At 42.2% G+C, this 12,659-nt stretch overlaps 1 protein-coding gene across 2 annotated transcripts in view; it reads right to left on the reverse strand.

Annotated features, from left to right (window-relative positions):
- Window positions 1–2,574: 2,574 nt before the first annotated feature.
- Window positions 2,575–12,659, reverse strand: part of LOC311266965 (E3 ubiquitin-protein ligase RNF31) — a 21,106-nt gene continuing 11,021 nt past the window's right edge. Inside the window, exons 15-19 of one of the 2 annotated variants that reach the window (XM_084369710.1) lie at window positions 11,220–11,333; window positions 11,068–11,134; window positions 10,898–10,991; window positions 9,220–9,361; window positions 2,575–3,124 (exon numbers count right to left, since the gene is read on the reverse strand). In XM_084369710.1, coding sequence (XP_084225836.1) covers window positions 2,996–3,124; window positions 9,220–9,361; window positions 10,898–10,991; window positions 11,068–11,134; window positions 11,220–11,333 — 546 coding nt within the window. In that variant the 3' untranslated portion in view covers window positions 2,575–2,995. Of the gene's footprint in view, window positions 3,125–9,192; window positions 9,362–10,897; window positions 10,992–11,067; window positions 11,135–11,219; window positions 11,334–12,659 lie in introns of both variants that reach the window. The other variant, XM_084369709.1, reaches the window with a different exon arrangement.

Here is a 12,659-nt window from a genome sequence, read left to right on the forward strand (position 1 = left end):
TATATCTATGTATGTGCGTGAGTGTGTATGTAAATGTGTATCTGTGTGTATGTTTGTGGGGGTGGGAGGTTTGGGGTTTTCATGGTGTTTTGTATTGTTTTGTTTTGTTTTGAACCTCTGTGAGGCACTTTGTGCTACTGAAATGTATGAAAAGTGCCATATAAATAAAGTTGATTTGATTTGATTTGATTTTACAGTCTTGCATTGTAATTCAATTGTAAGGATACCTTACATCTGAAATGGAAAGTTTCATCTTGTGTAAAAATAACATGTCCTTACCAACCCTCCAAAGACAAAACTTCTGGTCCACAATTAAATCTTAGAAGAACGCCAAACTGAGGCGACCTTATTTCTCTTATTAAAAAAAATTCTAATCCAATGGTTCTTTTTCAACAGTTGAAAGTCTGAAAGTCAACCTGCTTTTTCTTGGTAAGATTTTAGGACACATGTATTTTACCAGCAGAATGACTTCTTCTGTCACATTGCTCCCCATCTGGTTTCAGGGATCAGCACAGGAGACAGTGCTAGTCAAAGTTTTTAATGAACTCAGAATGAACACGGACCAGAAAAAGCTCTCTGTGCTCATCCTATCAGGTATCAGTGCTGCAGTCGATACTGTGGATCATAATATGCCTCTGGATAGACTTGAACAATGCGTCGGTCTGTCTGGCACAGTTCTCATATGGTTCAGGTCTTAATTAATGGCTGACCAGACCTGACATGTGGCATCCAGCAGGGCTCTATTTGAGGCCCAATTCTTTTCAGTATGCATATGCTACCACACAACATCAATTTTCCTTATTATGCAGATGACACTCAGCTTTATATATCTGTAAGCTCAAATGACTACAGTTCTATCAACAACTTGATTACACGCATCTGATGACCATGATCAGAACTTCTTGCAGCTAAATCAAAACAGACGAGATCTTTGTTATTGGAGCTGAGAAAGAAAAACTGATCCATTTATAGTTCTTTAGACCACTGAGTGTCTGTGCCGATCTGACATGGTGAATACATCTCAGATCCTCTGACTCAAACCTCCTGAGTGTTCCTGAAGTCAGGACTGAAATTCACAGAGGCAGCCTTTAAACTTGAATTACTGAATATGAACCAGGTGGAACAGCTGAAGTGCAGCCATTGTTTAATGCTCACTTCACTTCTACCATAAAACTAGAAACTCCAGATTTGTAGTTATGTAGTTAGTAGCTTGCTAGTGTTAGCTGCAGGTATGCTACATGCTAGGGCTGGGTGATATGGCAAATAATATAATTATCCCAACAATAATCCCCCATATTGATCTATATCAATATTTAGCATGATCTTTAATTTGGTCATGCTGCCAGTTTGATGACTATAATGACTGAAGGCTGAAGAAACCAGAGGGTTTATTATTTGAACTTTAGAATACACTAGTTTGTTCACAAAAAAATAGTAATGTAAACATTTAACTGAACAAAAAATATGTATCTGGCTAAGTACTAGTTTTATAACTCTCAAATGTTTTAGAGGTAGAAAGCTGAGTAAAAACTGCAAAATCACATAATGTAAACATGTAAAACCCTAACCCTAACCACAACTGTGCAAACATCTGCCTTAAGAAAACAATAGACGTTAGCTTGCCTTGTAACTTTACTAATGTAAAAAAACTCAAATCTGTAAATACCATCACAAGAACCTTTGGCAGGGCAGCAAACATCTCAAATGTTTATACAACCTAGACAGAAAAGTGGATCATGACAGACCTGGCATATTTAGGTAAAACTGTAAAATAAAATAAAGTTATTTTGATCGTGCAGTGTTCCACAATATCTAGATTGGGTGCCACTTATTGATTTTCTATTTTTGGAGCTGCGCTTCCTGTTCTTACTCACTCGAGACTGAGCACCTGTCAGTGGATAGCATGATGTTCTATAATGATACAGTGGATGGCAGTGTGTTTTTTTTGTTCGTCGGTAAAACCAAGAAAGAAGAGGAGGAGCATTTAATGCTGTTGGCTTGACTGGAACTTCCTCTTTAAAGAGGATGGCTGGCCTCATCGTCAGGATCAAGCCCCCAGGAAGAGAGCCATGCCTTGAAACCAGTTTTCATAGTAGCGAAACTGTGTAATTACATCGTCACGTCATCCCATAAGCTAATATTGATTATTGATTGTTTAATCGCCCAGCCCAGCCCAGCCCAGCCCTCCTGCATGCCGGAGTTAGATGGGCTGTTTATATGTTTACATATTTAGAAGTTTATATCAGCGTATAACTAACAAAACAAATGATAAGAATCTGAGTGTGATCTATAAACGCTGAGCTCAGGTCTGTGAAAAGGCAGCGTAAAACAGCCGGTTGTATTAATTAGCAGGCAGGTCTTGTTCCATACTGATCTCGTAGAAGGGCGGTTTTGAACCATCTCATGTCGCAGTGGTGAGAGGAAACAGACTTAACAACAACAACACTATGAGAGCGCTGAGCGAACAACAACAGATTAAAAATGAGCTAAAAGTCGAGATCTGCTGCAGTTTTGGATGAAAATAATCAACATGTCAGAAAAATCTACATTAAATCTGCACAAACAAACAACGGGGAGGGTATTTATTACATTATTTATTTAATATTACATTTAAACTGTTAAAGTGCAGAAAGAACTGAAACATGCTAAGACATGCTAACGCTGACTGAAACAGATCAATACTGAGAAGAGACTTATTAGCATCGTTAGCTCTCGTTAGGTGACCATCAGTCTCTTTCTTCTTCTACGAAATCTGCTTGTTTCCCTGGCTGTTTTTCCATGGTAACCAGTCATCAGAAACCTGTGGCGTCTTTTTAATCCGCATCACTGATGATGTCATTAGTGATGTCACTGGGGCTGAGACAGGTGAGGTGACATCAGGTCAGAAGTGCACTTATCTCCAAAATGTTCCCTTTGAAATTAAAGTTAGAGGTTACTATGGTGACACAGGTTGATGCTCCTCATTGGCTGCCATGTGAGGAATGGGCGGAGTCAGTCAGTCACTCAGTAGCAGGTGAGGAGGCGGAGCTTCAGGAGCCACAGCTGAGGTAAGAGGGCAGAGGTTGTCGTTGGGTTTGAGTGGAGAGTGTCGCTGCTTTCTGAGAGGAACGCGATTGGTCAGAGTCTGAGGAGACACACAAGATCCTGGGCTGTGATTGGCCGATAACAGCTCCTCATCAATTACCACAAACCGAAGCTCTTCACTATAATAAAGTATTGATTATGAGGATCAATAATCAATTAATTTATACTATGAAGTGCCTTAATTTTAATTAAAGGCTGGCTGACACACTCCTTTTCTCCTTTTAAAAAAACCTTCAATATATTAAATTTAACCTGAACTCCACAATTTGTGCTTACCTGATGTTTTATTAAAACTAATCAGAAGGTATCTCACACTGTAGAAAAGAGTCTCGCCTCCCGTTCACATCCATTCTGAGCGCAAAGAAAATTTGCACTCGGTGGTGAAGCAAACCCGAATCTTGGTTTTCGCGTGGAGCCGTGGTGAACTTTGACCTGAGAAGTCGCAGCTACAACCAAGAGCAAAGACGTGTGTGTGTGTGTGTGTGTGTGTGTGTGTGTGTGTTTGACGCCACGAACAGACACAAACAAGCACATCCTGCCCCGCCCACATTCAGCCACCACAGGTGATGTCATTCACATTTCCTGTGTATGTGTGACCGCAGGTTTCAATCAGGACTGTCCAGTCAGAGAACAGCAGCTAATGAGGCAGGTCAATCGTTAACAATAATGTGTGATGTGATACATGTTGTTTACGTCTGGGACACGAGAAAGTTCTGAATATTTTCAAAATAAAATGAAAATAATTCAAATGGTTTTATTATTTTTTACCCTTGTTGTCGCACCAGCCCAACTACAGCTCCCATTGAACTCATGTAAATTAATCTGAACCTGTGAGGTCAGAGAGACGGTGAGTGGATGAGGGTCGTCTTATCCTGGATTCACCTGCGGTCCAGTGTTTTGTGGTCTGACTTTCAGCTAAAGAACATTTGAACATATTCACTCAAAATATAGGCTGTGGTTCAGCACCTAACTGACACTCTGCTGACATCTGGATGTTTGTATTCATGTGTTTTCAAGTTCCTTTGTTTGCTACAATATAAAAGAAGGACGTTAAAGTTTGTAATGTTTCAACTGCAAATTAATCATGTAACCTTGAAGACGAAGCTGTGAAGGTACAGGTTTTATTAATTTAATTTAATTTAATTTATTATTTGATCTTAAACAAAAAAAAAACAGTAAAACCTTAATAAAACTGTGTCGTATTGTGTACATCCTGACGTGGCTCCTCAGATAAGGAGATCTTTGACTCCCTGTGATAGGCTGACAGTAGATTCATCTCAAAGAACAGAAACTGCTGAAGCTAAATCTGGTTGATGATTTAATGTTGTTGAGATCAAAAAATTATTTCAATAACTGAGTTTCACTGGCTTGTGATTTGGTTGTGTGATTTAGGAGATTGATTCTTGGTTTCTATTGTGATTTGGTTAATTGAGTTGATTCAGTCTATTAATTAGAGTTTAGGGGAACCAGAGACCGTACACAGAACACAGAGTGAGGTTCCTCCAGAATGATCTCATAGATCATCTCTGGAGTACAGTTAATCCTGCACCACCTATATCACGTACATCTCGTTGTTAACCAGACAGTAAGACAACGACAGCTCCCTATAAGTAAATGGTGGGTTGTATTTGCGAAAGGGTTAGGGAACGCTCCTCGCCGAGGTCAAAAGGATATCAGTTAATTCAGAATTTTGAAAACCATTTCAAACCAGCTGACAAACCATTTAAGGTCCTCTAACTCTAAAATATTATTCTAAATAACTCTAAAATATTTAACCCCAAATAATATAAATTACAGTGGCCCAGAAGTGCAAACCACAACAACAAACATGATGACATTAACTTCTACTGGGATTGGTAGGTAGGTTCATCTACAAGGACTGTTGCTGATTGGACAGACACATTTTCCTTCTTCCTAACAGGAAGGAAAGACATCATTCATATGTCATGACGACGAGTCACCACTGTTATTATCTACACATGAGTCTGTAACTCAATATAGCTCCGGTTATGTCTTTTCTTACAGAGTTGATACAGCTGATTGTGAACTGTAGCTTCCCCAGTAAACACACTGACTTCTTCAGTGGTCAGCTGAAGAGTCTCTGGGCTCAGCAGGACAGCCCGTCCTGCAGATACGGGGCCTGCTCAAATTAGCTAACGAGCGCAGAGACTACAGCTCATAAACCGCTGTTTCAAATCCACAAGAGACACAGAAACAACCAGAGCTGCTGTGAGTCAACAGCTTGAGTCATGTAGATAATAAGAGTGGTGTCCGGACAGTGTGTCTGTCTAACCAGCAACAGTAGACAATAGTCATGTCCTTTGTTGCATGATACAAGGTTATTGGAGTGATGTCTTTAATTTGATCTCCAAGATGTTAAAGGTTCAGATTGGCCCAGATCCAGATTTAATATTATGGGGACATCTAAAGAAGCAAAGAAACTGACACTGGCACAACTGCGCTTCTTGGTGTATGGACTTGTCACTGCTAAAAAGCTTATCCTCTTATTTTGAAAAAAGAAGGATGTCCCAACACTGAAGTTATGCCTCATGGAGCTGATGGACACACTCCATCTGGTTCTTCATTCAGGACAAACTAAAAGACTTTTGAGAAAACTTGGCAACCTTTGGTATCTTATCTTGCAGGACAAGATGAATCTTGATCGCAGTCCTGGATGGGTTGTTGTAGGGAGGCCATGTGGGACTGTTTTTTTGCCGGTCTCTGATTACCTTTTATTCATTCATTTTGTTTAATTATTTATTTTTCTTAACTGATTCATTACACTCATTAAAAACTCCTCAATTTATTCAGTCCATGAATGTAAAATCTCATTAATTAGCAGCTGAAAATATTAGCGAGAACCTTAGTAACACCTTAAACTCAGCTTCATGGATCTGTGGAGATTAAGGGGAAAGTTACAAAGCCCGTAAAATCTACCTTATCTGCTCACGAAGGGCTTTTCAAATTAAGGTGTTTTTAAGAGGTTTAGATTTTCAAATTACAAGACAAATGGACGTCCGGTGATGCAAGCGACCAAGTAGCCACGCTTTGCTAGAGCTCCAGCTCACCCTGCTATCTTATAACTGTTGACCATCATTTTTAACAAGCTAGTTCGGATATTACGGAGTACTATCTCTGGGGAATGTCTGAACACTTTTGCTGCAGTTCTACTGGCAACATGCCTCCGAAACAAACCAGATGAGATAACAGCAGCTCAGGTGATAGACCTAAACCAGACCCAGCAATCGCCAATGCTATGGAGGTAATAACGGCTAATATCACTGCTGTGATTGATGATAAGCTTGAACGCATGTTGCACAGTATCAACACTAATATATCTCAGCATCTCAAGGAAATCAATGACCGCGTTGGAGAAGCCAAGGGAAGGATACTGGCGGTGGTGAGCACCACATCTGAGACAGAAAAGCACGTTGCCGTGCTAACTTTTCAGTTAACGAACTGACAGAGCACTTGCAGAAAAAATTGAGGATCCTGGGAATATATGAAAAAGCAGAGGGCAGTGACGTGACGTTTGCCATCGGCAAATAAAAATGACATTCGCCGATGGCCGTGGCCGATGTTTATATCTTGATTTAAAGCTCTGGTCTACGATCTGAGAAAGGTTTGAAAAAAGCATCCCCCCCACACCCTATTCCTTAAGCTCCTCCACCAGGGGGTCCACCCTCACCAAGACAAGGAGGTTCGACTCTTCCTTGCTCAGTGACTCTAACTTTATCTCTTATTTTACCTCTGAATCCAAGATATTTTACATAATTAACAATACAAGTGACTTCCCTCCTTCAAGTCTTTGGGAAACAAGCAAGGAGTATTCCAGAGGCTTAATAATATCATATGTGAAAAGTAATTGACAAAAAGCACTTGAGTGTCAGAGGGAGGTTCAATTATCTGAAGCAGAAAAAACTGATGTTAATGACCCTTCTGAGACTAATTAGAAAACAATGTTGGCTATCAGGGCTTCACTGAACTCCTGACATACTCATAAAGCAAAACAGTACATCAGATTTGCTCAACAGAAGTTATATGAAGTAAATACCCAGCTCGACTAGTAAATAAGAAATCTGATTCTCAGTGTATCCCGGTAAAAGGAAAACAGGCACAGAGAATATTAACAAGGTGTTTGAAAAATATTATAGTCGATTATATAAAAGCAAACAACCCAGGTCTGGTCAGAGGTCCTCTGAGCCTTGTTTTCTAATCTGAGTCGACCTGAATTTACAGATTTACAAAAGGAAACACTTAATAAACCAATACCTGAGCAGAAAGTCAAGGGAGCTCCAGATTCCCTGCAATCAGACAAGGCCCCAGGCCAGGATGGGCTGATTTTAGACCCCTACTAATACAACTCTTGCTTAATATGTTTCATGATTGGCTGAGGAACGGCTTCCTTTCCAGATCACTAACAGAGACAAATATCAGCCTTATTCTAAAAAAGGGGACGGCCCTACAGGCTCATTAGCCTGCTGAATAGAGATCTTAAATTGACCCTCGCTTTGCACTTGCAGTAATGATCAAACAGGATATTGAGCATAGCGCAGACACACAACTTAAAAGTATACAGTCCAGAAGAGTCTTATGTAATCTTAATTTCTGTGCAAGAAAAAATATGTTGCTGAAATGGATAGACTGGGTTATAACCCACCAATCTGTTGGCATAAGGTTATTTTTGATATTATTCCTATGGATATTTGACGTACAGGTCCAAGTGTATGATGAAGGTATTCTATAAGATTTGGTCCCAGTTCTTAGAATATATTGGTACTAGACTGGCAGCCATTTTGCTGAAGGGTCTGGTGGATCAGTTAGGAAACCACACAATGTACTGATGCATAACTGATCTGCTTTGGGCTCACACGGATTATAATGTGTAAGTGATGCTGTACTGTATAGTGCTAGACGTGGATACTGTGTCTGATGGGGGAGAGTACCCTTTTTTATTATCGGTATTCTTTTATTCTATCATTTTTTGTGTGTCTGTTTTTGATGTGTGACATGGTCTCCCCCTTGTTGTTCTTTGTTAACCGATGAAGTTGATGGTTTATCTTTGTATTTGTTTGTACTGGTCTATTCATTTGTTTGTGTCTTACGTGTTTTTGATGCTGTACTGCATATAGGGAAGTGCAAAACTATGAGCTGTCTTTGATGGGATGTGTTCTCCCCCTATGTTCCTTATGTTCCTTCAGTATGTGACAGAACCTTCCCCTCTTACACCATCTGGTCTGTTGGCCTGTTCTGTACTTGTTTGTATATCAGAGAGCTCAATAAAGATATTGACCATAAAATGAAAAGACAAGCAAAGGATTTAGACTGAGATGGTAAATGTTAATTAAGGGTTAATTATGTTAGTTACGGGTTAGTTAAGTGTAAGTAAAGGTCAGTTAAGTGTAAGTAAAGCTTAGTTAAGTGTACGTAAAGGTTAGTTAGTTACTTAGTTAGTTAGTTAAGCGTAAGTTAAGGTTAGTTAAGTGTAAGTAAAGCTTAGTTAAGTGTAAGTAAAGGTTAGTTAGTTAGTTAGTTAGTTAGTTAAGCGTAAGTTAAGTAAGGGATAATGTATAGTTCGGAGGTTGTTATGGTATGAAACCCCTCCGCTTCGCATCGAGGTTCCATACAACCTGAAGGGGTTTATTTCTCCATAACAACCGACTAACTATACATTATCCCGCTTATTACACGGCCTTACGACTGAAATAAATAATAAATAATCACCTACAATGATTCAGCAGCGACAAGGATCGCTCGGTAAAGTTTTAACTTTCACTTTCACTTTCGGGGCCTGAGAGAGGAGCTGGACAGCGTGCTGTGGTTGGTGTAACGCGTTGAAAGTCCAGCTGTCCTGCTTATGTTGCTACATGTTGCAGGAGCGGAGCAGAGCGCCGTCCCTAGCAACGGTCTGTTATACTTGACGACGGTCATTATACAGAAATAACAGACCGTAGAACGCAGCGATGGACCAATCAGAGAGCAGCATTCAATAGAGCCGTGTAATAAGTGTAAGTAAAGGTAAGTTAAGTGTAAACAAATGTTAGTTAGAGTTAGTTAAAGGTGTTAGTGTGTCACAGTGCTGATGATGTTGACAATGGCGATGCTGACCATGAGGAGGCGGTGTGCGTAAAGCACCTCAGGTTCATCTGGTTTCCTGGTCGGCACAGTGACGTTCCATCGCTGAAGCTCCACCGTCATCTCTGCCGGGCTGAAGAGGACCGCCGGGTCGCTATGGCAACGGTTAATCAGCTCCACCAAACGCTCCTTATAGTGAACCCTGACAGAACAGATGGGTGGAGACGGTGTTCAGGTAGTCTGTTACTGGGAGCACTGGTCTGACTGGCAGTAGCCTCTGTGTTCAGGTAGGTCTATTACTGGGAGCACTGGTCTTACTGGCAGTAGCCTCTGTGCTCAGGTAGTCTGTTACTGGGAGCACTGGTCTTACTGGCAGTAGCCTCTGTGTTCAGGTAGTCTGTTACTGGGAGCACTGGTCTTACTGGCAGTAGCCTCTGTGCTCAGGTAGGTCTGTTACTGGGAGCACTGGTCTGACTGGCAGTAGCCTCTGTTCTCAGGTAGGTCTGTTACTGGGAGCACTGGTCTTACTGGCAGTAGCCTCTGTGTTAAGGTAGGTCTGTTACTGGGAGCACTGGTCTGACTGGCAATAGCCTCTGTTCTCAGGTAGGTCTGTTACTGGGAGCACTGGTCTTACTGGCAGTAGCCTCTGTGTTCAGGTAGGTCTGTTACTGGGAGCACTGGTCTTACTGGCAGTAACCTCTGTGTTCAGGTAGGTCTGTTACTGGGAGCACTGGTCTTACTGGCAGTAACCTCTGTGTTCAGGTAGGTCTGTTACTTGGAGCACTGGTCTAACTGGCAGTAGCCTCTGTGTTCAGGTAGTCTGTTACTGGGATCACTGGTCTTACTGGCAGTAGCCTCTGTGTTCAGGTAGTCTGTTACTGGGAGCACTGGTCTTACTGGCAGTAGCCTCTGTGTTCAGGTAGTCTGTTACTGGGAGCACGGGTCTTACTGGCAGTAGCCTCTGTGTTAAGGTAGGTCTGTTACTGGGAGCATTGGTCTGACTGGTAGTAGCCTCTGTGCTCAGTTAGGTCTGTTACTGGGAGCACTGGTCTCACTGGTAGTAGCCTCTGTGTTCAGGTAGTCTGTTACTGGGAGCACTGGTCTTACTGGCAGTAGCCTCTGTGTTCAGGTAGGTCTGTTACTGGGAGCACTGGTCTGACTGGCAGTAGCCTCTGTGCTCAGGTAGTCTGTTACTGGGAGCACTGGTCTTACTGGCAGTAACCTCTGTGTTCAGGTAGGTCTGTTACTGGGAGCACTGGTCTGACTGGCAGTAGCCTCTGTGCTCAGGTAGGTCTGTTACTGGGAGCACTGGTCTTACTGGCAGTAACCTCTGTGTTCAGGTAGGTCTGTTACTGGGAGCACTGGTCTGACTGGCAGTAGCCTCTGTGTTCAGGTAGTCTGTTACTGGGATCACTGGTCTTACTGGCAGTAGCCTCTGTGTTCAGGTAGTCTGTTACTGGGAGCACGGGTCTTACTGGCAGTAGCCTCTGTGTTAAGGTAGGTCTGTTACTGGGAGCACTGGTCTGACTGGTAGTAGCCTCTGTGCTCAGTTAGGTCTGTTACTGGGAGCACTGGTCTCACTGGTAGTAGCCTCTGTGTTCAGGTAGTCTGTTACTGGGAGCACTGGTCTTACTGGCAGTAACCTCTGTGTTCAGGTAGGTCTGTTACTGGGAGCACTGGTCTGACTGGCAGTAGCCTCTGTGCTCAGGTAGTCTGTTACTGGGAGCACTGGTCTTACTGGCAGTAGCCTCTGTTTTCAGGTGCAGCAGGTCGTCCACAAGGCTCCTCCCGTCTGCTGCCATCGTCTCTCAGCTCCAGTACCAAACACACACCTGAAAGTGGCGACAGGTGTATGTCATTAAACTGGGAGTGAAAAAGTTGGGCGTGATAAACAGAAAGAGAACTCACCTGTCTGACTGGTGTCAGGGGAGCTGCCATTGGCTGGTTCCAACCAGGTAGGAGACACCCTGTAATACTGCAAGACAAGAAACACACACTGTCCTCACATCACCTGCACACACTTGAGCTGTCAGAGCAGCAGTGGCTCAGCTGGTTCTCACCTGGAGCAGCATGTGTAGGCGGGGAACACTCCAGTCTCTCAGGTGGTACAGGCAGTCTCTGGGGTGGTGGGCATGGAGACCTTTGGTTCTACAGTCAGCAGAAAAGCTGCAGACCTGACAACAGTAAAATCCACATCAAACATGGTCTCACAGTCTGGTAAAACTAGTGACCACATGGTGGCGCTACACCGTGTGTGAGTACATCCACCAGCACTTCAGCTTCTTTAGTATTTGAGATTTAAACTTTCAAAGTAAGAGCAGGAGAATCTCTTTGATGCAGTAGAACACACAGTAGAACACACAGTAGGACACACAGTAGAACACACAGTAGAACACAGTAGGACACACATCAGAACACAGTAGAACACACAGTAGGACACACAGTAGAACACACAGTAGAACACACAGTAGGACACACATTAGAACACACAGTAGAACACACAGTAGGACACACAGTAGAACACACTGTAGAACACACAGTAGGACACACAGTAGAACACACAGTAGAACACAGTAGGACACACATCAGAACACAGTAGAACACACAGTAGGACACACATTAGAACACACAGTAGAATACACAGTAGAACACACAGTAGGACACACATTAGAACACACAGTAGAACACACAGTAGGACACACAGTAGGACACACAGTAGAACACACTGTAGAATACACAGTAGAACACAGTAGGACACACAGTAGAACACACAGTAGAATACACAGTAGGACACACAGTAGAACACACAGTAGAACACACAGTAGAATACACAGTAGAACACACAGTAGAACACACAGTAGAACACACATTAGAACACACAGTAAAATACACAGTAGAACACACAATAGAAAACACAGTTGAACACAAAGTAGAATACACAGTAGAACACACAGTAGAACACACAGTAGGACACACAGTAGAATACACAGTAGAACACACAGTAGAACACACAGTAGGACACACAGTAGAACACAGTAGAATACACAGTAGAACACACAGTAGAATACACAGTAGAACACAGTAGAACACACAGTAGAACACACAGTAGGACACACAGTAGAACACAGTAGAATACACAGTAATACACACAGTAGAATACACAGTAGAACACACAGTAGAACACAGTAGAACACACAGTAGAACACACAGTAGCACACACTGTAGGACACACAGTAGAACACACAGTAGAATACACAGTAGGACACACAGTAGAACACACAGTAGAACACACAGTAGAATACACAGTAGGACACACAGTAGAACACACAGTAGGACACACAGTAGAACACACAGTAGAATACACAGTAGAACACACAGTAGAACACAGTAGAACACAGTAGAACACACAGTAGAATACACAGTAGAATACACAGTAGGACACACAGTAGAACACAGTAGAATACACAGTAGAACACAGTAGAACACAGTAGAACACAGTA

Source organism: Pagrus pagrus (assembly GCF_965226575.1).
Source record: "Pagrus pagrus genome assembly, chromosome: 12".
NCBI classification, from domain to species: Eukaryota; Metazoa; Chordata; class Actinopteri; order Spariformes; family Sparidae; genus Pagrus; species Pagrus pagrus.